This window comes from Chionomys nivalis, chromosome 8, assembly GCF_950005125.1.
Source record: "Chionomys nivalis chromosome 8, mChiNiv1.1, whole genome shotgun sequence".
NCBI classification, from domain to species: domain Eukaryota; kingdom Metazoa; phylum Chordata; class Mammalia; order Rodentia; family Cricetidae; genus Chionomys; species Chionomys nivalis.
The window spans coordinates 88600527-88625643 of record NC_080093.1 but is presented as its reverse complement, the minus strand read 5'-3'; the positions used below and the strand labels follow the sequence as shown (position 1 = coordinate 88625643).

At 38.9% G+C, this 25117-nt stretch overlaps 2 protein-coding genes and 1 pseudogene across 2 annotated transcripts; 1 reads left to right on the top strand and 2 right to left on the bottom strand.

The window, feature by feature from the left end:
- Positions 1-8418: 8418 nt before the first annotated feature.
- Positions 8419-9363, bottom strand: LOC130879602 (olfactory receptor 502-like). Its single transcript, XM_057778283.1, has one exon. It carries the CDS (start codon positions 9361-9363, stop codon positions 8419-8421), a length of 945 nt encoding a protein of 314 aa, XP_057634266.1.
- Positions 9364-11906: 2543 nt separating this feature from the next.
- LOC130880441 (ornithine decarboxylase-like) lies at positions 11907-16604 on the bottom strand (annotated as a pseudogene).
- A 7211-nt stretch (positions 16605-23815) lies between these two features.
- LOC130879024 (olfactory receptor 10T2-like) lies at positions 23816-24772 on the top strand. Its single transcript, XM_057777002.1, has one exon. It carries the CDS (start codon positions 23816-23818, stop codon positions 24770-24772), a length of 957 nt encoding a protein of 318 aa, XP_057632985.1.
- The last annotated feature ends 345 nt before the right edge of the window (positions 24773-25117 follow it).

Genomic DNA, 25117 nt, shown 5'->3' with positions numbered 1-25117 from the left:
ATATTCCATACTTTCTTCATCCATTCTTCCATTGAAGGGCATCTAGGTTGTTTCCAGGATCTGGCTATTACAAACAATGCTGCTATGAACATAGTTGAGCACATACTTTTGCTGTATGTTAGGGCATCTCTTGGGTATATTCCCAATAGTGGTATTGTTGGGTCGAGAGGTAGGTTGAACCCGACTTTCCTGAGAAACCGCCACACTGCTTTCCAAAGTGGTTGCACAAGTTTGCATTCCCACCAGCAATGAATGAGTGTCCAGAACCTCTCCAACAGAGGCTATCATTGGTGTTTTTGATTTTAGCCATTCTGACAGGTGTAAGATGGTATCTTAATGTTGTCTTGATTTGCATTTCCCTGATTGCTAAGGAAGTTGAGCACGATCTTAAGTGTCTTTTGGCCATTTGAACTTCTTCTGTTGAAAAGTCTCTGTTCAGCTCAGTGCCCCATTTTATAATTGGATTGATTAACCTTTTACAGTCTAATTTCTTGAGTTCTTTATATATTTTGGAGATCAGACCTTTGTCAGTTGCGGGGTTGGTAAAGATCTCCCAGTCAGTGGGTTGCCTTCCTGTCTTAGTGACAGTGTCCTTTGCTTTACAGAAGCTTCTCAGTCTCAGGAGGTCCCATTTATTCAATGATGTCCTTAGTGTTTGTGCTGCTGGGGTTATACGTATGAAGTGTTCTCCTGTGCCCATGTGTTGTAGAGTACTTCCCACTTTCTCTTCTATCAGGTTCAGTGTGTATGGACTGATATTGAGGTCTTTAATCCATTTGGACTTGAGTTTTGTGCATGGTGATAGATATGGATCTATTTTCATTCTTCTACAGATTGACATCCAGTTTTGCCAGCACAATTTGTTGAAGATGCTCTCTTTTTTCCATTGTATACTTTTAGCTCCTTTATCAAAAATCAGGTGTTCATAGGTTTGTGGGCTAAAGTCAGGGTCTTCTATTCGATTCCATTGGTCGACTTCTCTGTTTTTATGCCAGTACCATGCTGTTTTCAATACTGTAGCTCTGTAATAGAGTTTTAAGTCAAGGATGGTAATGCCTCCAGACGATCCTTTATTATATAAGATTGTTTTGGCTATCCTGGATTTTTTGTTTTTCCATATAAAGTTGATTATTGTCTTCTCCAGATCTGTGGAGAATTTTGATGGGATTTTGATGGGGATTGCATTGAATCTATAGATTGTTTTTGGTAGAATTGCCATTTTTACTATGTTGATCCTCCCAATCCAAGAGCAAGGGAGATCCTTCCATTTTCTGGTGTCCTCTTCAATTTCTTTCTTCAAAGACTTAAAGTTCTTGCCAAATAGATCTTTTACTTCCTTGGTCAGAGTTACCCCAAGATATTTTATGCTATTTGTGGCTCTCGTGAAAGGTGATGCTTCTCTGATTTCCCTCTCTGCTTCCTTATCCTTAGTGTATAGGAAGGCAACTGGTTTTTTGGAGTTGATTTTGTAACCTGCCACATTACCAAAGGTGTTTATCAGCTGTAGGAGTTCTTTGGTAGAGTTTTTGGGGTCGCTTATGTATACTATCATATCATCTGCAAATAATGAAAGCTTAACTTCTTCCTTTCCAATATGGATCCCCTTGATCCCCTTATGTTGTCTTATTGCTATTGCTAGAACTTCAAGCACTATATTGAAGAGGTATGGAGAGAGTGGACATCCTTGTCGTGTTCCTGATTTTAGTGGGATGGCTTTGAGCTTTTCTCCGTTTAATTTAGTGTTAGCTGTCGGCTTACTGTAAATAGCTTTTATTATATTTAGATATGATTCTTGTATCCCTAATTTCTCCAAGACCTTTATCATAAAGGGGTGTTGAATTTTGTCGAATGCTTTTTCAGCATCTAATGAAATGATCATATGGTTTTTTCTTTCAGTTTATTTATATGGTTGATTACATTGATAGATTTGCGTATGTTGAACCAGCCCTGCATCTCTGGAATGAAGCCTACTTGATCATAATGGATAACTTTTCTAATGTGTTCTTGGATTAGGTTTGCCAGTATTTTATTGAGAATTTTTGCGTCGATGTTCATGAGTGAGATAGGCCTGTAATTCTCTTTCTTGGTTGGGTCTTTGTGTGGTTTTGGTATCAGGGTAACTGTAGCTTCATAAAAGGAATTTGGCAATGACTCTTCTGTTTCTATATTGTGAAATACATTAAGGAGTATAGGTACTAGCTCTTCTTGGAAGTTCAGGTAGAATTCTGCATTGAAACCATCTGGTCCTGGGCTTTTTTTGGAAGGGAGATTTTTGATAACTGTTTCTAATTCTTCGCGACTAACAGGTCTTTTTAGATCGTTCACCTGGTCTTGGTTTAGGTTTGGTATATGGTACTTATCTAAAAAAGTGTCCATTTCTTTGCATTTTCCAGTTTTGTGGCATACAGGCTTTTGTAGTAAGATCTAATGATTCTCTGAATTTCCTCTGTGTCTGTGGTTATGTCCCCCTTTTCATTTCTGATCTTATTTATTTGCGTGTTCTCTCTCTGTCGTTTAATTAGTTTGGATAGGGGTTTGTCAATCTTGTTGATTTTCTCCAAGAACCAGCTTTTTGTTTCATTGATTCTTTGGACTGTTTTCTGTGTTTCTATTTTGTTGATTTCTGCCCTCAGTTTGATTATTTCCAGTCTTCTACTCCTCCTGGGCGCGTCTGCTTCTTTTTTTTCTAGAGCTTTCAGGTGTGCTGTTAAGTCCCCAATGTATGCTTTCTCCATTTTCTTTAAGTGGGCACTTAGTGCTATGAACTTTCCTCTTAGCACTGCTTTCATCGTGTCCCATAGGTTTGAGTATGTTTTCTCTTTGTATTCATTAAATTCAAGGAAGACTTTAATTTCTTTCTTAATTTCTTCCTTGACCCATGTGTGGTTCAGTAGTTGACTGTTCAGTTTCCATGAGTTTGTCAGCTTTCTGGGGGTAGCATTGTTGGTGCCTTCTAACTTTAATCCGTGGTAATCTGATAAGACACAGGTGGACACTGATATTTTTTTGTATCTGTGGAGGTTTCCTTTGTTTCCAAGTATATGGTCAATTTTCGAGAAGGTTCCATGAGCTGCAGAGAAGAAGGTATATTCTTTCCTATTTGGGTGGAGTGTTCTATAGATTCTGTTAAGTCCATTTGATTCATTACCTCCAACAATTCCTTTAATTCTTTATTAGTTTTCTGTCTGATTGACCTGTCCATTGGTGAGAGAGGTGTGTTGAAGTCTCCTACTACTAGTGTGTGTGATTTGATGTCTGCCTTGAGTTTTAGTAATATTTCTTTTACATAAATGGGTTCTTTTATATTAGGGGAATAGATATTCAGGATTGAGACTTCATCCTGCTGAATTGTTCCTGTTATGAGTATAAAGTGTCCCTCTCGATCTCTTCTGATTGATTTTAGTTTGAAGTCCGTTTTGTTAGAAATTAGTATGGCCACACCTGCTTTTTTCTTAGGGCCATTTGCTTGAAAAACCTTTTCCCAACCCTTTACTCTGAGTAGATGCCTGTCTTTGTGGTTGAGATGAGTTTCTTGCAAACAGCAGACTGTTGGATCCTGTTTTCGTATCCAATCTCTTAGCCTGTGCCTTTTTATTGGTGAATTGAGACCATTAATATTAAGTGATATTAATGACCAGTGGTTGTTTACTCCTGTTATTCTTATTGCTTCTGGTAGAAGAGTTTGTGTGTCTCCCTTCTTTGAGTTGTGCTGTTGAAGGGTCGCTAGATGCCTGGGTTATTGTAGGCAGTGTTGGTAATGTTGGATTCCTTGGGTTGTGATTTTCCTTCTATTACTTTCTGTAGGGCTGGATTTGTGGCAACGTATTGTTTAAATTTGTTCTTATCCTGGAATGTCTTGTTTTCTCCATTGATAGTGAATGAAAGCTTGGCTGGAAGGCAGAGGCAGGCGGATCTCTGTGAGTTCGAGACCAGCCTGATCTACAAGTCTCTATCTTTTTAGAGGGCATCTGTTACCATTGACATTGAGAATTACCAGTGAGGAATGTTTGTTGATTCCTATTATTTTATTGTAGGAGTGGTGGTAATGGTGGTGGCAGTGGTGGCAATGGTAGCAGAGTGTTTGTTGGTTCCTGTTATTATGTTGTTGTTGTAATGGTGGTGGTGGTGGTGTGTGTGTGTGTGTGTGTGTGTGTGTGTTTCCCTTCTTTTGATTTGCTGGTCTGGGTTTTTTTTCCTTGCATTTTCTTGGGAATTATTAATCTCTTCTGGTTGGAGTTTTCCTAGCCCTTTTTGTAGGGAAGAATTTCTAAATAAATAATTGCTTGGATTTGGTTTTATCATAGAATACCTTATTTTTCTCCACCAATTATGATTGAAAGTTTTGCTGGATATAGTTGTCTGGGCTGATATCTGTGCTTTTTCATATTCTATAGAACATATGTCCAGACTGTTCTGACTTTTAGACTCTCTACTGAGAAATCGACTGTTATCCTAAAAGGTCTGCCTTTATGTGTCTTAGTTATGGTTTCTATTGCTGTGACCAAAACCATGACCAAAAAGCAAGTTTGGGAGTGAAAGGCATTTTGGGGCTTACACTTACACATTGCTGTTCATGTTAAAAGAAGTCAGGACAGGAACTAAAACAGGGCAGGATCTTAAAGGTGATAGCTGATACAGATGCCATGGAGGGGTGCTGCTTACTGGCTCATGGCTTGTTATGACTACTTTATTATAGAATCCAGGACAATCAGCCCAGGATGGCCCCACCCATGATGGGCTGGTCCTTCATGCTTTGATCACTAACTGAGAAAAAAGCCTTACAGCTGAATGTCATGGAGGCATTTTCTCAACTGATGATACTCCCTCCTCTCTGATGACTCTAATTTGTGCCAAGTTGATACACAAAACAAGCCAGTACAATATGCTACTGTCTTTTTCCCTTTCAACTTTTAATATTCTTTCTTTGTTCTGTATGTTTAGTGTTTTGATTACTATGTGCCCAAGGGCCTTTCTTTTCTGATCTAGTCTATTTGGTGTTTGATATGTTTGGGAAATTGTCTTCTAAGACTTTGTTGAGAATATTGAGCTTGTTTTCTGTCTTTAATCTATGCCTATTACTATTCTTTGGTTTTGTCTTTTCAGAGTATCTTAGACTTCTCAGATGTTTTATGCTGGAAAATTTTTAGATTTATCTTTTTCTTTACTAAAGTATCCATTTTTTCTATCAGATCTTCAATGATTGAGATTCTCTCTTTTATCTCTTGTACTTTATTGATGAGATTTGCCTCTGAGGCTTTAGTTAAAGTATCCAAATTTTTAATTTGCCAATTTCCCTCCATTTTTGTTTTGTTTAGTTTTGTATTTTGAGATAGGTTTCTCTGTGTAACAGTTCTAGCTGTCCTGGAACTAGCTCTTTGAACACTGGCTAGCCTCGAACTCACAAGAGAGAGAACTGCCTACCTCTGCCTCCTGCATGCTGGGTTTAAAGATGTGCACAACCACTCCCCGGCTAGTTTGGGTTTTATTTACTGGTTCTATTTTTATTTTGGATGTTGGATTATTTTATTTACTTTTTTCCACTGTTTGTTTTTCATAAATTTCTTAAAGGATTTATTAATTTCTTCTTTAAGAGTGACTATCATATTCATAAAGGCAATTTTAAGGTCTTTATCACATGCTTCAGCTATATTACATTTCTCAAGGCCTGCTGTACTAGGGTTGTTGGGCTGCAGTAGAGATATATTGTCCTGATTGTTAATATATGCGAAATTCACACTGAATAATTCTGATGATATGTTCTATGGACGTTCACAGAATTTTTATCCTGCAAACTCTAATATGATATTGAACTTATTATTTATGCTTGTTCGGATAGTGGTCCCATGGGTTTCATTAAACTGACTAATGCTTCCATTGTTGCAATTGAAAACTCTAAAGTTCATCTAATTCACATGTGTGAGCACTGACTTCAAACAACTAACAGATCAGAGAGAGCCCTCCATCCGAGGTGAATGGAGGACATTCTGTGGTCCTTGCTGGGGCACTGAGCTCTGAGAGATAACTACGGTGAGCATTCTATGCCCTAGCACACCAACCTCTTCTACTCGGTTGGTTTCCTTCTTCTTTATTTTTGTTTGGTTTTGTCTTGTTTTTGTCTTGCAGTATCCAACCCAAACTCATAGACAACATCACTTACTTTTAATTTTTGCTCTTTGAATCCTATTGTAGAAGATAAATTGTATTTTGACCATTTCTCATTTGCAACACCAGAGACATAGAATAGAGCTATTATATGTAAGAATTATAAACTGTAATTCTAAAATATATTCAAAGATGGAATTTTCTTCTGAAGCACTCAAGCAGACATAGGAAAGGGAATGAATGAGTGTAGTAGCCACCATCATCTGAAGATTGCCTGAATCTCTACTGAAGGTAATCACAGCTTCAGGAAAAGACAGCCAGGAAAGCCCTAGCATGCAGAGCAGGGCTTGAAGTCTATCTAAAACTCTCCTTTTCTCAGTCTCATGATCGAACATAGAAGCTTGACTCTTCTGGGAAAGTTTTTTGGTTTGTTTCTCTTGGCTCTTGGAAACTTGGGAACCTGCTCATTCCTGCACAAGAACTCCTACTTTGTACCTGGTCTAGAACAACACAGATTATCCCAGGCAAGAGGCCAGAGCTGGGCACAAGCACACAGGGAGGAGTTCAGGGAGGCAGGAATCATCAGCCCAGAGAAGTTTGTGTTGCTCCCAACCTTGGTCAGACATGCTTCTCTATGCAGAGGGTAGTGGTTAATGCCGAAGGTTATAGCTGATCAAAGTACTTTGTGTGTTCACTTGAGCATGTGTCATCAATACCAATATGCACATTGACAGTCCCAGAGAACTTGTGTGATAGCCACCATCATCTGAAGATTTCCTGAATATCTACTTAAGGTAATCACAGCTTCAAGAGAAAGACAGCCCTTGGGAAGGGGAACTGGAAAGAATGTAAAAGCTGGAAAATTGAGGAAAGTGCTGTGAAATGCTGACTTCTAGATATAACTTAGCTGTTTACAATGAATAAAGTTCCCTGTGCAAGATAAGGCCTATCAAAATTCCAGCTGGAATGGAAGAAGAGCCCTGTCCCACCCCTGTCAGAGGAGCTACTGGCAGTAGATTGTTCTTCAGGAGGGAGAGTCTCTCTCTTTTCTGAACACAAGTTCTGATATGCTACTTACCCTGTGGATATCCACACACCAATGTGCATCACTAATTGAACTCAGATGTTATTAATAAAAGTAAAAAAAAAAAGAAGCTCTGAACTATAAAGAGCAAGGAGGGACATATGGGAGGTTTTGGAGTAAAAGGGGAGTGTAATCATATTATAATCTCCCCAAATAGGAAATAATTTAAAATATTTAGAAGAGGATTATTAAGTTGGAGGTTCATTGCATGTGGGTACTATGTGAAGTTTGTGGAAGAGAGAGGTTAGTGGATATGATCAATATACATACTATAATGTATGAAACTTTCAAAATGTAAAAAATTATTAGAAATGGAAATCCACAGATGAATTGGATGTAGATTCCCTCCTCTTCTCTACAGACCCCACAATTAGCTATGACCAGTGGCCAAGACCACAGATCAGAAGTTTTATAGGTCTAAACAGTCCAACCTTACAGATAACCTTTCTACAATATTCCTAGATATTTTAGTCTTTTGTTGTTTCTCATCATGCAATCGGATGAATAGATGTAACAGATTTATCTCAAGATAACTTAGCATTAAAAAAAAAGAAAAACATATGCCAAAGGACTGAAGACTCTATTAACTAGCTTTCTGTTACTATAACAAATAACTAAGTTAATCAACCTACAAAAAGAAAAGGATTTTCTAGAACAGAATTTTAGAGGGTCAATTCCTGATAAGTTGAGGCCATTAATGTGGTCTCTGTTTTCACATCATGGTATAGATTGGTGATTGAACAAAGACCCTCATCTCCTGACAAATAAGGAAAATAGACAAAGTTCTAAGTGACAACACTTGTATATGGCATGTCTTGAGTAAAATAAATATCACAACTATTCTCAGTTTCTAAATGTTTCAGGCATTCCCCGTGAGTGCCAGAAATAGGGTATAGGCTTTGGCCAATGACATGAGATTCTAGGGACTATTAAGATCCAATCTGTAACCTGGTGAATGATGAACAATGTTGAAATATAATAAAGTGGCTTCAAAATTATTTTAGAAATTTACATTTGTATGAATAATCTATGCCCTTAATTACAAAATTAATTTAATTTTTGTTAAAGAAACTTCTAATTTTCTATGTAACATAAAATTTGAACCCTCCTAGTTTTTGAAAAACTCCTCACAAACTAACATGTCATCAAGCTTTTTCAATCAGGACACTCACTTTAGTAATATATAAATTAGGCATTATTAATATATCAAGTCTTAAAAATAACAGATAGCTCTAAGAAAATGTTTTCCTACCAAGCTGTCTCTTCAGAGCACCCTTGATCTCATTATTCCTAAGGCTGTAGATGAGGGGGTTCAACATGGGGATCACCACCATGTAGAACACAGACACCACCTTGTTCTGGTCTGTGGAGTAGCTGGACTTGGGCATCACATAGATGAAGGTGATGGTTCCATAGAACAGAGTGACTGCAGTGAGATGGGAGGTGCAGGTGGAGAAGGCCTTGTGGCGGCCTTCAGTAGAGCGCATCTTCAGGATAGTGATGAGAATGTAAATGTAGGAGATGGCTATGACAAACACTGTGATCAAAATGATAGAACCAGCAGAAAATGAATCTAGAACTAGAAGGATGCTGTTATCAGAACAGGAGAGTTCAACTAAAGGAGTAAAATCACAGAAAAAGTGATTGATTCTGTTTGGTCCACAGAAGAGAAAAGAAAAAACGGACATCGTGAAGAAGGAAGCATTAAAAAAGCCACCAACATAGGATACTACAAGCAACTGGACACAAACTTGTGTGGACATTTTGGTTGAATAAAGCAGTGGGCTACAGATTGCTATAAAACGATCATAAGCCATGGCAGCCAGAAGGAAACATTCAACCGTCCCAAAGAAAACAGCTGAGCCCAGTTGGATGGCACATCCGAAGTAGGAGATGGTATTTCTCTCCACCAGGAAGCCGACAAGCATGTTGGGTGTGACAGAAGATGAGTAGCCTATGTCAGCAGAGGCCAAGTGACTGAGGAAAAAGTACATGGGGTGATGGAGCTGAGAAGAGACTCTGATGAGAAGGATGGTGCTGAGGTTCCCAGACACGGTCACTAGGTAGATGCACAGGATGATGGTGAAGAGGACGACTCTAAGGACTGGGTCATCTGTCAATCCCAATAAAATGAACTCTGACACTGCAGTGTGGTTCCCTTCCTCCAGGAGAGCCATGGGTCAGTGTAGCTGCTGCCAGAACTAGGCTGTGAGGAAGACATCACAGAAAGGGATTTATAAAAGGGTCGTTTCACTCTCATGAATATACAAACATTTGCATTTAAAGATGCCCAAACAACCATATTTATTTGCCTGCAGGGATAAGTCAGTCTGTAATTTTAAAGTTCTTTAGCAGAATCACCAAAAAACTTTCCCTCACATAATATGCCCTTTTCTCTTCACATTATATTGTTTAACCAAGTACACCTTAAAGCAAAATATAAAAGTAAAAGATGAGAGTAATAGAAATAAATCCTGGCCATGTTAACAAAGATGAATGCATAGAGTTTTGTAGGAAATACTCAGATAGCAACTAATCTTTTAAATGCTTCTTTAAAAAAACAAGAATTAATCTAAGAATTATGCATAGATGCATATAGGTCATTTATGTAATTGCAATATTTTCATAATTTTTTTGGTTTTATATAAAATCTTACATTTTCATAAAATATTGTTTTAATAACTATATTATAATAACTTTGAAAAAGATTACTTAACTTGCATGTGGTACATAATAGTAAAATCAGAATTAGATACTCAACTTGCCCAAACCATCCTACTTAGTATCAACAAAATAAAAAAGTTAAATAATAAAAATCTTAGACTTCTATAAACCAGGATTGATTGAAAAAAGGTTTTTAATAGATATTGTATGAGTTCCCTGCACAGATAAAATTATTACTCTCACACCTACTAAATAGGAATTTTAAATTATCAATAAGAGTATTGTAAATTTGTTCGATTTGTATATATTTGAAACATAAAGTATTTTACCAAATAATTTGAAATATCTATGTAATCACTATGAAAAGAACATACTAAAACTCAACACATAACTAAAAGAGACTTATTGAGAACAAATGACTTCTTGATATAACACTAGTTTCTAACCAGGTTTTTATAAGATGACATAATGTTATTTTCGGCATATATGCAATTGTATAAAATATAGTATAAGCTTTTTCTAAGCAAAGTTAACTCCTCATGCACAGTTTTTAACAACCTTTAAATCTTTTACTTGAGTCCTTAAATATCAGTAAATGCCCAAAGATTTCAACTCTTTTAACAGTGACACATTTAGATAATGTTGAAAAGTAGGACTTGCTGTGTTGTATGTAGGTAAACAAGAACCCTAGTTCTCTAATTATAACTGCTTCCTCTCTCATAAACTGGTGGTAGAAACATATCAAGTCAGCCAAGGTGTCACACAGGCTGACTGCTTGATTATACCTGCCTTTTTAGTGCTGTGACTGACTGAGTACATACATCTTCTTATCAGATGATAAATGAAAACCAGTCAGCCAGATTCATTACCAATAGCCAAAGTCCTACGTCTTGAAGTGAGCATGCATTCATCTTTCAGTGAAGAGTCAAAGTTGTGGTTATAGTCATCTTTTATAGTCTCCTTTGGGCATAAATCTCTGAAGATGCTAAAGACTCAAGTGTGAATTCTGAAGTACCACCGAGCATTCTTTTTCTGTGATGGATACTGAGTGACTCAATTCACAGGAAAAACAATTAAGCTTCCAAGATCATGTCAATTCTCAAGTGGTCAATTTATTATTTTGTTCTCTCTAGGTGTTCGTGTATGGCCATGTAGGATTTAATATTTACTACATCATAATATAACAAATTTTCTTATGAACAATTAGTTTCAAGTTTACTTGAATGTGTGTGAGAAGTAAATACTGCTAAACTTTAAATATAAAAACTAAACCCAGTTTCATCAATTCAATATCAGTCTTTTTTTTGCTGTTGTTGAATTGATTACAGGAAGTTGGTTGCCAAGTGCTGTAGATACTTCCAACTCATTACTAGGTGGTGATGCAGGCCAAGTCAAGGGTTGAGGAACATTCAGGGTTTCTACAGTCAAGGTTCAAAGAATCTTAGATGCCTTCCCTGGGATGTGTGCAAGACATCAGGTACCTGGGATGTGTCCAGGACAACAGGTCACAAGACAAATGACATTCCTCACTAACAGGCTCTGGGCATCAGCCACATGCACAACTTTGGGCTGGCTAAGCAGAATAACACTATGTATGGAGGGTGTGGTCTCGTACCAACCACCTTTTCCTTCTCTGTTGTACTGTGGGTTAACTCACTGCTGTGACTACAGCAGCCTGTGCAGGAAGCATGCACCTTCCTTAAGGGACACTTGAAAACCTTCCCTGATGTCTAGCTATTTCAAGACAGTTTATTTCCAAAATGGGTCAGAACATTAGCTTTTGGCCCATTCTGCCAAATGCACCAACTTGCTCAGCAGCTGAGAGGCAGACATTAGTATCATATTCAAAAAGTGATAAAAATCCATATAAAACAAATATTCAAAGTTTCCATAGAAACAGAGGGAAATGGACCCATCGCCTAGCCTTCCACACTACATCCGTGCCAACCCTATTCTTACAAAGACATTCCATAACTAGGGGTAATTAAGTTAAATGGTCCTCCCCAAGTCCCTTAATTCAAGCTAAACTTGCTGGTAAGAGCTATAAGAATGGCATCTACAGATTGATAGTAGCAGAAGCACAGGCTACTAGGTGACAGTCCATCCCGCTCTCCTGGGCACAAGATGTGGGCAGAGTGCCAATATTCTGTTCCTCCACTTCTGGTGGGATGCCAAGGCCCTGGATCTGCTTCATCAGTTGCCACATCAGCCTCAACATTACATAGCAGATAGAAGGCCTCTGGAACCCATTGAAAGTAGATGCAGCAGCAACAGTGTATGCATCCATGTTCTCAAAGAGCAGCCACTCACTCTCATGCATGTCATGCAGGTTACAATGCTTGACTCACCGATCAAGGCCATCACATGCTGGTCCCCAGATGCTGAATGAGTAATACATCTCATCTGGCTTGGGTCTCTTCGGCAGCAGGAACTTCACATGTGCATGATGTTGTAATAAGAGCGGCGGGGCTGTGTTCCACCACCCGGCTAGCTTTACCCGAAATAATTACACGGAAACTGTATTCTTTTAATCACTGCCTGGCCCATTAGTTCCAGCCTCTTATTGGCTAGCTCTTACATATCGATCTAACCCATTTCTAATATTCTATGTAGCACCATGAGCTGCCTTACCAGGAAAGATCTTAACCTGCATCTGTCTGGAGAGAGAGAATCATGGCGACTCCTGACTCGGCTTCTTTCTCCCAGTATTCTGTTCTGTTTACTCCGCCTACCTAATTTTTGTCCTATTAAAGGGGCCAAGGCAGTTTCTTTATTACTTAATCAATGAAACAACAGATAGAAAGATGACCCACCTTCATCATTTCCCCTTTTTCTGTTTAAACAAAAAAGAAAGGCTTTTACTTTAACATAGTAAGATTACATATAGCAAAACAGTTATCAAGCAAGAACTAAAGTTATAATATTTATATCTATTTTATCTTTTATCATAACTAAGGAAAACTATAACTAACCATTCTTCAACTCCATCAAAGACTCCAGAAGGATATAATATTACCTAAGCAAACAAGAGATCCAAAACTCTAGAAATGATAGAGACATCTCACTGCCTGGACAGTCACCCAAAGTTCTTTTGTACTGTTGGGGCATCCATCTTCAACCTTCAGGCCCATAGTATCCAGCAGACATTTTCATCAAGCAGGAAATTCCAAAGACAGTTCAGTCACTTTTTGCTGTGTCCTGCAGAATGTCTCGCAGACTCTTTTAGGAGTCAGGAATCCCGAAAAGCCGTCTCACCTTTAGGCAAGTTCAGCAGTCCTCTTTCTGCGGGTTCTCTGTGTCCAGTTTATGCAACAGTCCAGGCAAGAGCAGTTTCTTGCCCAAATGGCTATCAAACTCCTTAAGGAGCCTCTTCGATGCTCATCTTCCTCTTGAAGTAGATTGGTGCTGCCAGGAGCAGACGTGTCTCATTATCATGAAAAGCCCTAAGTTATTAAAACATTAAATGCCATATTCTGCAGTCTTTGAAAGATATGAAGAATGCCTATCTAGCTGAAATATATCTATGCACATCTAGAAAATCTAACTAACATGACTACAAGCTTGATTACTATTGATGATTATCCATTAACAACCTATATACATTACATTTTTAAATGAACTATACAATCACAATACCTTAATCAAGATTAGAAATATGTATATACATATAACAAAATTGACCTTCAAATCCACACCAATGCAAATTATTCATATCTATATCATATCCCCCTTTAAATGCAAAAGAACATTTATAAACAATATTTGGGAACATGGGCGCAGTTTTTCTCTCCAAACTGTTTCCTGCTGAATGGGGGCGCTGTATTCAGATCTTTCATGGTGTAACCTGTGTGTCAGGGTCATCTCAGTTGGCAGTTGAGTGAAGTAATTTTCTGAAGGTGTTCACAGCAACCTTTTAGGAGGGCGTGGTCTATCATACCATATCGGGATAGACGCAATCCACAGAGTCTCATCCTCTGTGAAAACAAAAGAAGACCCTCTCCAAAGCATCATATCCTTAGACCCATATTCTGAAATCATAATACCCTTATATCCATTCTGGTTTAGCTTGGCAGCCCATATAATGAAATGTCTCTCTGCACTTAGCTCCTTCATAGTTAAAAATTTTAAAGAAAACACAATAATACAAAGAATCCAGACTCTCTGTGAATTTTCCATTTTTACGTGGCTTATTTTTCTTTATTTCTTTTAATCTATAACTATCTGTACTCTGTCTCTTTAAAGACTTTACCCTTTTTTAAGACATTAACTTTATTCTTTATATATATTTTTTTCTCTCTCTCAAGCCTACGTACATTCATCCAACAGTGTCTGAATCAGTTCTATTGTGAATCTGTAATTTTTTTAATATCCAGGAGCATTTTTTAAAATGTTAAGCATTTTTTAAAAACTTGAGTTGCACCATGTACAAGTAATACGGTACGGCCTGTGTCCTGCCCAGTTTAAACCTTAACTGTGCTATTATTATGGTAATTATGGTAGTTCCTGCCTGAGACCAGCACAGTTCAACATGGCGGAGCTGAGCCATTCCTGCCTCAGAGCCATTTGGTGCCCCTGAGCCACTCACAGTTCCAGGCACACAGCAGTCCACATTGCCATCAAGCAAGCCATAGCACTTTACTCCAAATGCTCCATTCAAAGACTCTTTCTCCCGCAGGAGCCAGACAGATATCGCAATGGTGGCACAGCCCAGAAAGCCGGCATTTTAAAACAGCCAGTTTTTTCCTGTTGCTGAGTCAGGACAATTTATTTGCCGCATGCAACCCAGAAACAGCAAAAAGCTGTCTTAAATTTTCTCTGTGTCCTTTTTAAGCCCTCTCAGGTTTTACGTGGAGTTCATTAGCACGTTGGGTGCCACTCTGTTGTAATAAGAGCTGTGGTGCCACTCTGTTGTAATAAGAGCTGCGGCGCCACTCTGTTGTAATAAGAGCGGCGGGGCTGTGTCCCCGGCACCTGGGCGCCTGCATGGCTAGCTTATGCCCCGAAATAATTACACGGAAACTGTATTCTTTTAATCACTGCCTGGCCCATTAGTTCCAGCCTCTTATTGGCTAGCTCTTACATATCGATCTAACCCATTTCTAATATTCTATGTAGCACCATGAGCTGCCTTACCAGGAAAGATCTTAACCTGCGTCTGTCTGGAGAGAGAGAATCATGGTGACTCCTGACTCGGCTTCTTTCTCCCAGTATTCTGTTCTGTTTACTCCGCCTACCTAATTTTTGTCCTATTAAAAGGGCCAAGGCAGTTTCTTTATTACTTAACCAATGAAACAACAGATAGAAAGATGACCCACCTCCATCAGCATGATCATAAAGGATGCAATTAAATGTTCCATACACTCCGTTCCTCACATAATACATGAAGGTTTGTTCATTTGACTCATCTTCATCATCAGAGTTGGTCTGATCCTTCTGTACCATTTTTTTAGCAATGATATTGACTGCCAGTGTGAAAGCTGAAATGGCAGGGTATCTGCCTGGCTCAGTTGTGACTCTCATCCCAGAGTCGGGTAGAAGTACTTGTCCAGAGCTGGTGATCTCTTCAAATTGAAGCTTCCTATCCTCAGATCCAGGAAAGCCACCACCAATATCAAGCAGATACATGCTGAAACCAACTTCTGTTCCCATGTCAAAGACACAGTAGTAATCAGACAGGACCGTATGAAGTCATACAACAGGACCGTATGAAGGTCTCAGGGTCAGCACATCCACTCTCCACATGGAAACTGACACCAATGACATCAATATTTAGCTCTTTTGCCCATTACAAGAGAAGCTTGCTGGTTTTGAGTGTGGCACCAAACTTAACACTTGTTAGAAGAAGGGGCCACTTCTTGGTCCCTGGCTGCTCAGAGCCCAAAAATAAATCACACAGAAACCATATTATTTAAATCACTGCTTGGCCCATTAGCTCTAGCTTCTTATTGACTAACTCTTACATATTAATTTAACCCACCTCCATTAATCTGTGTATCGCCATGTGGCAGTGACTTACCGGCAAAGTTCCATCCAGCATCTGTCTCTAGCTGGGGCTACATGGCTTCTCCCTACTCCACCCTTCTTTCTCTGTCTCTAGAAGGGACTACATGGCTTATCCCTACTCTGCCCTTCTTTCTCCCAGCATTTAGTTCCATTTTCCCCACCTACCTCTGCTCCACCTTGCCATAGGCTCAAGCCAGCTTTCTTTATTAACCAATCATATTCACAGCATACAGAAGGGAATCCCACATCTAACACTGAGGTGACAAACTGCTTTAGAATCATCAGAGGTAATTCACAAAACCAACTTTGCCTTTGGATGTGCTTTGGCTACCACCATCAACTCAACCTCACTGTCAAAATCATCATCTAGACTCCATTACTGGCAGCATACTTGATCTGAGACACTTGTTTAGAAGAATTTGCAAAGATAATCCTCTCTGGAGGCAGCCCTAGCCCCTGCACCAAATGTATTTCAGTCTTGCTTGCACAGTCAAAACCTGTCCCAGTGGCAGCTAAGGTGGTCACTATGGCTCTGCTGTCATTACTTTTGACTGCATAAAAGGGAGTGACACAAGGTAGAGCTTTTAGCCATCTTAGTTGGTCCTTCAGAGTGTCTCCCAGGTCCAACATAGAAAGCATCCTTGTCATCAAAGGAAGAAACTTCATTAATTCTTTGGTCCAGAATGTCCTTGGCAGTAAAGCCTTTGTCAAGGATATGGCTGTCAAACTCTTCCTTCTTAAAACTGTTCATGGTTCTCAATGTGCCCACAAAAAAAAATTTAGAAAAAAAACCTGGAGATGGAATTAAATTATTGTCAGCTCCTCACAAGGCAAGCTATTCAGGAACTCTGAACGCTGTCTCCTTGGAGCGGTTGCAATGTTTGCACAGTGCACTGACGCTACTGGCCAGCCCTACGGAGATGCAGAAAAGCGCTCTGCCACCAATTGCGACCCCAGTTGAACCCACAGCAGATGCAGGCAGACATTGGCGGCCACTGCAGGGACTTACCATCAATAAGTATTTAAAATTTTTCCATCTTTAACATATGCCATCAAGTACTCTGGGGAGCGGGAAGTGGAACTTCACATAAAGCTGAATTTTAAATAACAAAATGTTTTACACATTTCCATCACTGTATAAGAAGACAGAGCAAGAATGTCTTAAAATTGCATGAAGAATTAGAATTTTAAAATGACCTGGATGCCTTCAAAATAGGAAAAAGAATCAAAGTGTCACCTCTTGAGTACTCCCTTTGTGTAGGTAGGTTATGGCAGAACACTAACTCTTCAGCCCAAAGACTCAATGATACTTTAATTCTCTTGATAATCTTAATTTCAGAATCCCTTGTAGCCCTGTTATTGCAGGGTTAGATTGACAAACACTACAATAGTTAAAAACAGTATTCCTATCAACATCCCTTTATATGAATAATTATTCTAAGAGCTTTACACATAGTAAATGTTCACAGTATGTTTTGGAGTAGATGCTTTTATTATTCTCATGTTTTTATTGTATAGAGAAGAGACTAAAGAATTTAAACAATTGTGTACTGAGATTCTGAGCCCTATGTATCTCCCAGTGGATAGATATCTACAATCTATAAAGAACTAAAAGCAATCCAAAACAAACACAGACACACAAAAAAGATTATCCACACATTAATGAATTAAGCAATCTTGAAATAATAATAAAAACTGCAAATAAGTATGTAAAAAAGGAAAACATGTGTTCACTAGTTTTAGCCATTCAAAAATAAGAATTAAAATGATATTGGGAGTACATTATGAAGAAAATAAATGGCCACAAATGTTGGAGAGGATATGGATAAGGAATTATTATATACTTTGTTAGTCTCTCTCTCTCTCTCTCTCTCCCCCCTGCTCTCTTTACGACAACACACACACACACACACACACACAATATTTAAAAAATAGAGCTACCATATGATCTGTCCATAACACTCTCCAGTATAAACTCAAGGGATTCTAAGTCAGAAGGCCACAGAGATACTTGCATCCTCATGTTTATTGTTGAACTGTGCACAGTATCCTAGACATGTAGTGGTCTGGAGATTTATCAACAGATGAGTGAATTAGGAAAGCATGAAACGTATGCACAGTAGAATTTTATCCCTTTGTAAAGAAAAAAGAAATTAGCTAATTTATTAGAAAATGGATGGAACTTGTGGCATGATTGAGCCACAGCAGAAGAAAGGATAGAGAAAAGATGCTGTACATACACCGTGGGCTATTATTCAGTTATTTAAAACCCTGTGGTGTGCAGGACAAATATATGCAACAATTGAAATCTTAATGAGCCAAATATATTATATAAAACATCCAATGATCTTTCTCATATTCAGAAACTATTTTTAAAGTAGCCTGAAAATTGAAGAGGGACCATAAGGGACTGAAAAGAGCATTGAGGTAGGGGAGGAAAAAGTTAAACATCAGAGAATGTAAAATGGACATGACCAAAGCATGACATATGATTATACAAATTCCATCATGAAGGCTATTAATTTTTTCAGTTGATAATTATTTTTGGAAAATACATGATGGATGTTTGAGGCACTATCTATGTTGAATTACTAATTACTGTATACATTGTGTATTAGTACCAAAAGATCACATATGCCATAGTCATGTATCATTTTGCTTCTCCATATTTGTTAAAAAATAATTTACATTTTTAAAATAAGTGCTTTAAATATTTATGTGCTGTGTATTAGTTTAAAAATAAACCTAGTTTAGTTGTATGAGTGTGTTTGTATATGTGTGTGTGCATGTTCACTTATGTAGACAAAAGGACAACCTTGGGCACTGTTGCTAAGGAGCAATCCACTTGGGTGAAGGGTGTTGGTATCTCACTGGCTTGAAACTCTCCAAAAAGACTAGACTAGTTGCCCAGTGAACTTCCGGGATCCCCCTGCTCTGTCTCCTCAGTGCTAGAATTACAAGCAAGGGCCACCACATGGTTCTTCTCACAGATGCAGGGCATCAAAGCCAGGTCCTCAGATTTATGCATCAGGCACCTTGCAGTCTGAGTTCTCTACTCAGCCCTAGAATAATGTGTTGGCTGTTTTGCTGTAGTGTCTGAAGTTATGAGAGTGAATATTGAAGAGAAGGTGTGATTTACCATATGTGGTAAAGAGTTTGAGATACAGATGCTGAGATGATCATTCAGAAGCCATTTACAGGAAAAATCAGTGTCAGCGCACTAAACAGGGATTTGTATGAAAGTGAATGTTCTCTGTAAACAGCATCTTCTCAACAAAGCTGCCTTATGAGAAATGAATGACACAGATTATTTACATGTTCCTTCTCTTCCTGTCCGGCTCCTTCTGTTTCCCCAGGCAATAATCTCATAACGCTTATTCTTTTACCATGTAAATACAGTAGCAGAAGACTGAAGGACTTGGCAAAGTTCCAAAGTCATAAAACAAATGGTGTTATACAAGAGGTATACACCCCCACAGAATCCGTTGCACCCCAAGATATTTTTAACATGTTAATCTTAAACCATTTCCAGATATTCATAAAAGTAATAGACAGAGGAAGTCCCTGTCACATCTCAAGAATTACAAAGCCCTGGGTGGATAAGACATTGGATAAAAGACCCATAAACACATAATTTCAAGTATCTAAAGCAGTCTCAAGATAATCATCTCCAGTGGCCCCAGGACTCTCATTAAAACCTTGAGTGTTCTAAGCCCCACCCTTAAGGAATGCGGAAGACGTCTCTTTAAATTGTAAGAGACTAATTACTACAACTGGTCACAGGCATCCACATGACAAAAGCAGCTTCGCTGCTCATCCTTGCATCATGCGACGTATAAACTCTGAGAAAGCCACCCCTGAAGGGAGAGATGAAATTCTTCAGATGCTCTCACTTCTTCTTGGTTTTAAGAGAGTGGAAGGTGACTCTCCTCCTTGAGAAGGAAAAGGGTTTGTCGGGGCTTCACGTTGTTGTTGTTCCTTACAATGAATATGTGCTTGGCTTTTTTTTTTTTTTTTTCAAAATCAAGATCCAGTGGCTGTTTATTGCTTGGTAGAAGGTATGAGGGGTAGTGTGGGCACAGATGACAAGGATGTTAATAATGTTGCCATTTTCTTGTTCCTCATAGAGATGAAGCCAAGAAAAGTACACAGGGAAGTGATGGATGGAAAACAGAGAACAAGATGAGAAATCCAGATGCAGGTCCTGATAATGTCCAGAGGGACAAATATCAATTGATGCAATATTGTAGGCATCTTGTTGTCTAGTGGCAATCGTTGATAATGGAGGATTAAATGACATCACACTGTCCTTGTCCCACTCTATTTCAATAGATTGGGGAATTTATCATCACATACATGAAAAGTTTCAAAAATCATTGTGAGACCATCAGTCAAAGTCATTGACAAAGTCTGTAGAAACTACACATCCCCTGGTACTATGGTATTACTCTCTTGAAAACACCAAGAACTTGTAGTGAGTATGAGGGGCTACTGGTCAATCAGCGTTTTATTAAACCAATACAAGTGACAAATCTTTACAGTGTACATGAACATTATCCCACCATAGGGTTTTTTGTTTATTTGTTTTTGTTTGTTTTTCACAAATTCGAGCAATTTTAACATTCCCTTAATAAAAGACCACTTGTGTACACCAGGTGGCTAGGAATGCGGAGATAATTTCTTTCTCCCAGGCTCTAAACAAGAACTCCTGCATTTGACATTTTTGTTGCCTTAATAGCTTGTTCATCATTCATGAATGCAATTAAGCAAAGAGGAGTAAAATACCTGCACATTCATTCACCATGTTCAGTGTGCAGAGTCCTGAGAACATTGGACAATTGCCAAAATGAAGCCTGTGACTATCGCACACAGGTGCACTAAGTACCTGCAGAGCCATCATTTCCTTGTCACAGGGAAGACCACTGCAGTAGCTCTTGTCTCTCATGGCAGCTGTGAGGATACAGAGTACTGGACAACAGAAATATTTAGTAAAAATTACAGAAATCACTAGAGATTAGTAAAGTTCTACTTTACACCTCTGGGTGTGTGTCTGTGAGGACTTTCCAGAGAGCATTGAACAAGGTGGAGGAGCATCCCCTGATTCTGTGGCATCATCCCACAGGCTAGACACACAGCGATGGAATAAGAGGCGCAAGGTGAAGAGAGACTAGAAGCAAAGGCATTCTCTCTGTGTGTTTTCATGAGGCAAATAGCCTCCTCTTGTTTGAGGTCTCATGTCACCATCACCTCAGACCCTAAGCAGTGGAATCGGGCAACCACGGACTGAAACTGTGATGCAAATAAATAGTCCTTCCCTTTGATGTTCCCTTAGATATTTGGATCCCAGTTATGAAAAGGTAACTATCACTGAAATTTTGGAAGCAGTGGTTTCTACAAAGAGGAGGAGTACCATGATGGGAGATTTGATATGGAAGAGTATAGGAACAGGAAAAACAGAGACTAGAAACTACTGCAAAAATCTAAATGAGTAATAAAGTAAAATGGGGGAGGCATTTTAGCTTGGATTCCAGAGCCCAGATGGCAAATGAATTTAAAATATGGAGAACTCTAATGAAGAGGGAAAAGTTAGGCAGAAACAATACCATATGCAAAGTAACAGAAGGATTGGGTTGCATTTGGAAAGCAGAGCTCATCATCTGGTATGAGCATGGGACAGATAGGAGTAGGACTGAACCAAGAAACCTTTCTATTTGTTTATAAACAAAATTGAAATTCATGCTGAGGCATTTATGTCTAGTTCTATGAATAATGTATATCTACATACTGTTTTTGACACTATCAGCAGATTGTTTAATATGTCCTGTCTTTGGAATTCTAACATCTGGTCACAGTGTGAAGAATGAAATTGTGTGTGTGTGTGTGTGTGTGTGTGTGTGTGTGTGTGTGTGTGTGTGTTTAATAACTAAAAGATGCAATTTACTCTATGGGAAATGCCCAATGCAGTTAAAAGTACACCTTATATTTAAAATAGAATATTAAATTTGTAATGCAGGAAGTAACTTGTTGGGCATAAAGATGAGAAACAAGTTTTAAATGGAGCCATTCAATCTCTCTAATGACTATAAATAACTTTTAAAAATATAAGAGACATGATATGGCCAGATTAGCCATAAAAGTTCTGCATTCAATACTTGGAAGGTGCTGAATCATGTTCAAAGAAAACTGAACACCTTTGTCCATAGAGGTTAGACTTATAATCACAAAAGGTAACCAGTAGTTGTAGGAATTTTCATGGAACGGACTTTCCTTTAGAGATAAATAAGCTGAGAAACCTTCAGAGGAAAAAAATCTGATCTTAAAGATAAACCACAAGAGTTTCAGGGAAGATTGCTGGAGAACGTTTTGTTACTCACAAGAAGTCCTTTGTTAGGCACACCTGTAATATCCTTTCTCCTACTCTTCACACATCATTCTGCAATCCACCTAAGTATCTCACCTCCTCACACAGGCCTTTGCTGATCGAACAGACAATAGCCTGCACTACCACTTCATAGATCTGTACACTGGATCCATACTGTGTGTCTTGGGCAATGAAATGCACATGGTGGGTATTTAGTCACTATAAGGTGAATGAAGTCATGACTGTTACTAGTCACTTGGCCACTCTGTAAAATCTGAGTGTTGATACCTACCACATATGTTTATGAGAGTTATATGAACACTGTCTAACCCCATCATACTTTGTAGTTCATCTTCTGTGTTGAGGGGATGCTGGTCAAGTGGCTGGATTCATATTCTGTTCCTGAATCTTCAGTACTAATTAGAAAATAGCAACTCTTTAAAAAGCAGAATGACACATCATTCTTTACATTAATCCCCATGAATTCTATAGGTTGATTTCCAGCCAGTATCTCTTTCACTGTCTGAACTCCTCTTCCTTTTTAATCAGTCTTGTATAATTTAATAGTGATTGATGTTTAAATCAAAATAATATGCACAGTCCTCATGTCATTCTTGCCCATAAATTTCTGTATGGACTGGAAATTAAATAAACAAATAAGTTATAAATATGATGTAAAAATTGATCTCAGGAATTTAAGGTGGTTCCTTCAAGTCTCTACTGCAAAACATAGGAGTATAGCAGCTGGAAAATAATGCTGATCAAACGCCTATGACTAAATTTGACTGACAGTCTAAAATAACATTGTTCTCAAAACTTACTCCAACCCCAGATGCTTTCAATGCAATGTTCACAACAACTACAAAGTCATTGAACTAGCTCACTAAGTACTACTGATATTATTATTATTGTATATTTAAAACAGTCTGAAATTACCTGGTAAATTGCTTATCTCATCTAGTTACTTTCAAAATTGTCACTGTTATAGCTAATCTTGGTTGTCAATTGGACTGCATCTGTTGTCAACTAACACCCAAGCAGCGGGGCACACTTGTGAGGATTTTTCTTGACTGGATCAATTGAGGTAGGAAGACCCACCCCAAATCTGGGCTACACCTTCTGGTCCTGGCTATATGAAAGGACATGGGAGAAGGAAGCTCTGCCTGCTTGCCCTCGTTCTCACCAGCAAGTTCATCTATCCTGTTGCTGATGCATTGCTTCACTGGTGTTAGAACCTACTTCTCTGTGGTTCCACTGTAGACTGAGAACCAGCTGAGGCGTCCAACATCAAAAACTCTCAGATTCTTGGACTTTTCAAGATGAGCCAGCCACCATTGGACTACATTGTCCACAGCCAACATGCCTTCACCCTAACCTGTGGAGTTTGAACAGACTTACTTACTAGAAATATTCGTATCATTTAGAATCCTAACTTTGCCCTCCATCACTGGCACCCAAGATTCTCTTGTGGTTATTAAATTTATTTCAGGAGACCTTGATGAAAATTCTGGCGACATCATTGCAGAATCTCTTCACAGTTGTCTCTGAGTCTTCACCTTAAGTACACATTCTGCCTGGCCAAAAGTGCTGCCACCAGGAGGATGGGCAATCACACCACAGTGACCACATTCCTTCTGTGGGGATTTTCCAGTTTCCCAGAACTGCAGACTCTACTCTTCACTGTGATTCTCCTCTCCCATGTGACCATCCTCCTAGCAAATGCATTGATCATGTCAGCCATCAAGCTCAACCACAACCTTCACACTCCCATGTACTTTTTCCTCTTTGCTTTGTCCTTTTCAGAAACCTGCACCACTATGGTGATCCTACCCCGAATGTTAGTGGACTTGCAATCAGAGAGCAAAACCATTTCTCTCCCTGAGTGTGCCACACAGATGTTTTTCTTCTTTGGGTTGGGAGGCAACAACTGCTTCATCTTGTCTGCCATGTCCTATGACCGTTACACCGCCATCCACAACCCCCTACATTATCCAATCCTGATGACTCAAAAGATCTGCTTCCAGCTCATCGTGGCCTCTGGGGTGGTTGGCTTTGCAGTTTCTCTGTGCATTGTCATCATAATATTCAACTTGTCTTTTTGTAACTCCTACATCATTCAGCACTTTTTTTGTGATATCGAGCCTGTGGTCTCCCTTGCCTGTAATTACACATTTTATCAAAAAGTGATTCTGCTTGCATTCACTGCCTTTGTGCTGGTGGGCAGCTTTGTTTTGATCATGGTTTCTTATGTCTTCATCGTGACAATAGTTGTGAAGATGCCCTCCGCCAGGGGAAGGTATAAGACCTTTTCAACTTGCTCCTCCCACTTCACTGTGGTTTTCATACACTATGGGTTTGCTTGTTTTGTCTATCTGAGACCCAAGAACAGTGACTCTTTCAGGGATGACACACTATTGGCAATGACATACACCATTCTGACACCTCTGCTCAACCCCATCATTTATAGTCTAAGGAACAAAGACATGCAGACAGCTCTGAGAAAGGACCTAGGCAACATAATCAAGTTTTTTCCTAAAATGATGAATAAAAGATCCTAAAAGACTAAAGTGTATATGATCTTATGGGGGAAATGGGATAAGATAGTCACCCATCTGACTACAAAGCAAGGCCAGTTCAGGTACCCTCTCCAGTATTGTTTAGGGTCTTAGCTGGAGTCATCCTGTGTATTTCTGGGAATTTATCTAGTGCCAGGTTTCTTGATAGTCCCATATGGCTCCCTCAATCAAGACATCTCTTTCTTTGCTCTCCGTCTCTGTCCTTCCCCCATTGCTACTATCCTGTTCCCTCAAGATTTCCTCCCTCTTTCCTTGCAAGGTTCAGGAAACTTCCAGGACTTCCGAGAGCTGTGTATTGGCAGGGTCCAGTGCTCCATAGGACTATAG

Coding starts and splice junctions, on each gene's coding strand:
- LOC130879602 (XM_057778283.1), bottom strand. CDS start 9,363: ATGGCTCTCCTGGAGGAAGGGAACCACACTGCAGTGTCAGAGTTCATT.
- LOC130879024 (XM_057777002.1), top strand. CDS start 23,816: ATGGGCAATCACACCACAGTGACCACATTCCTTCTGTGGGGATTTTCC.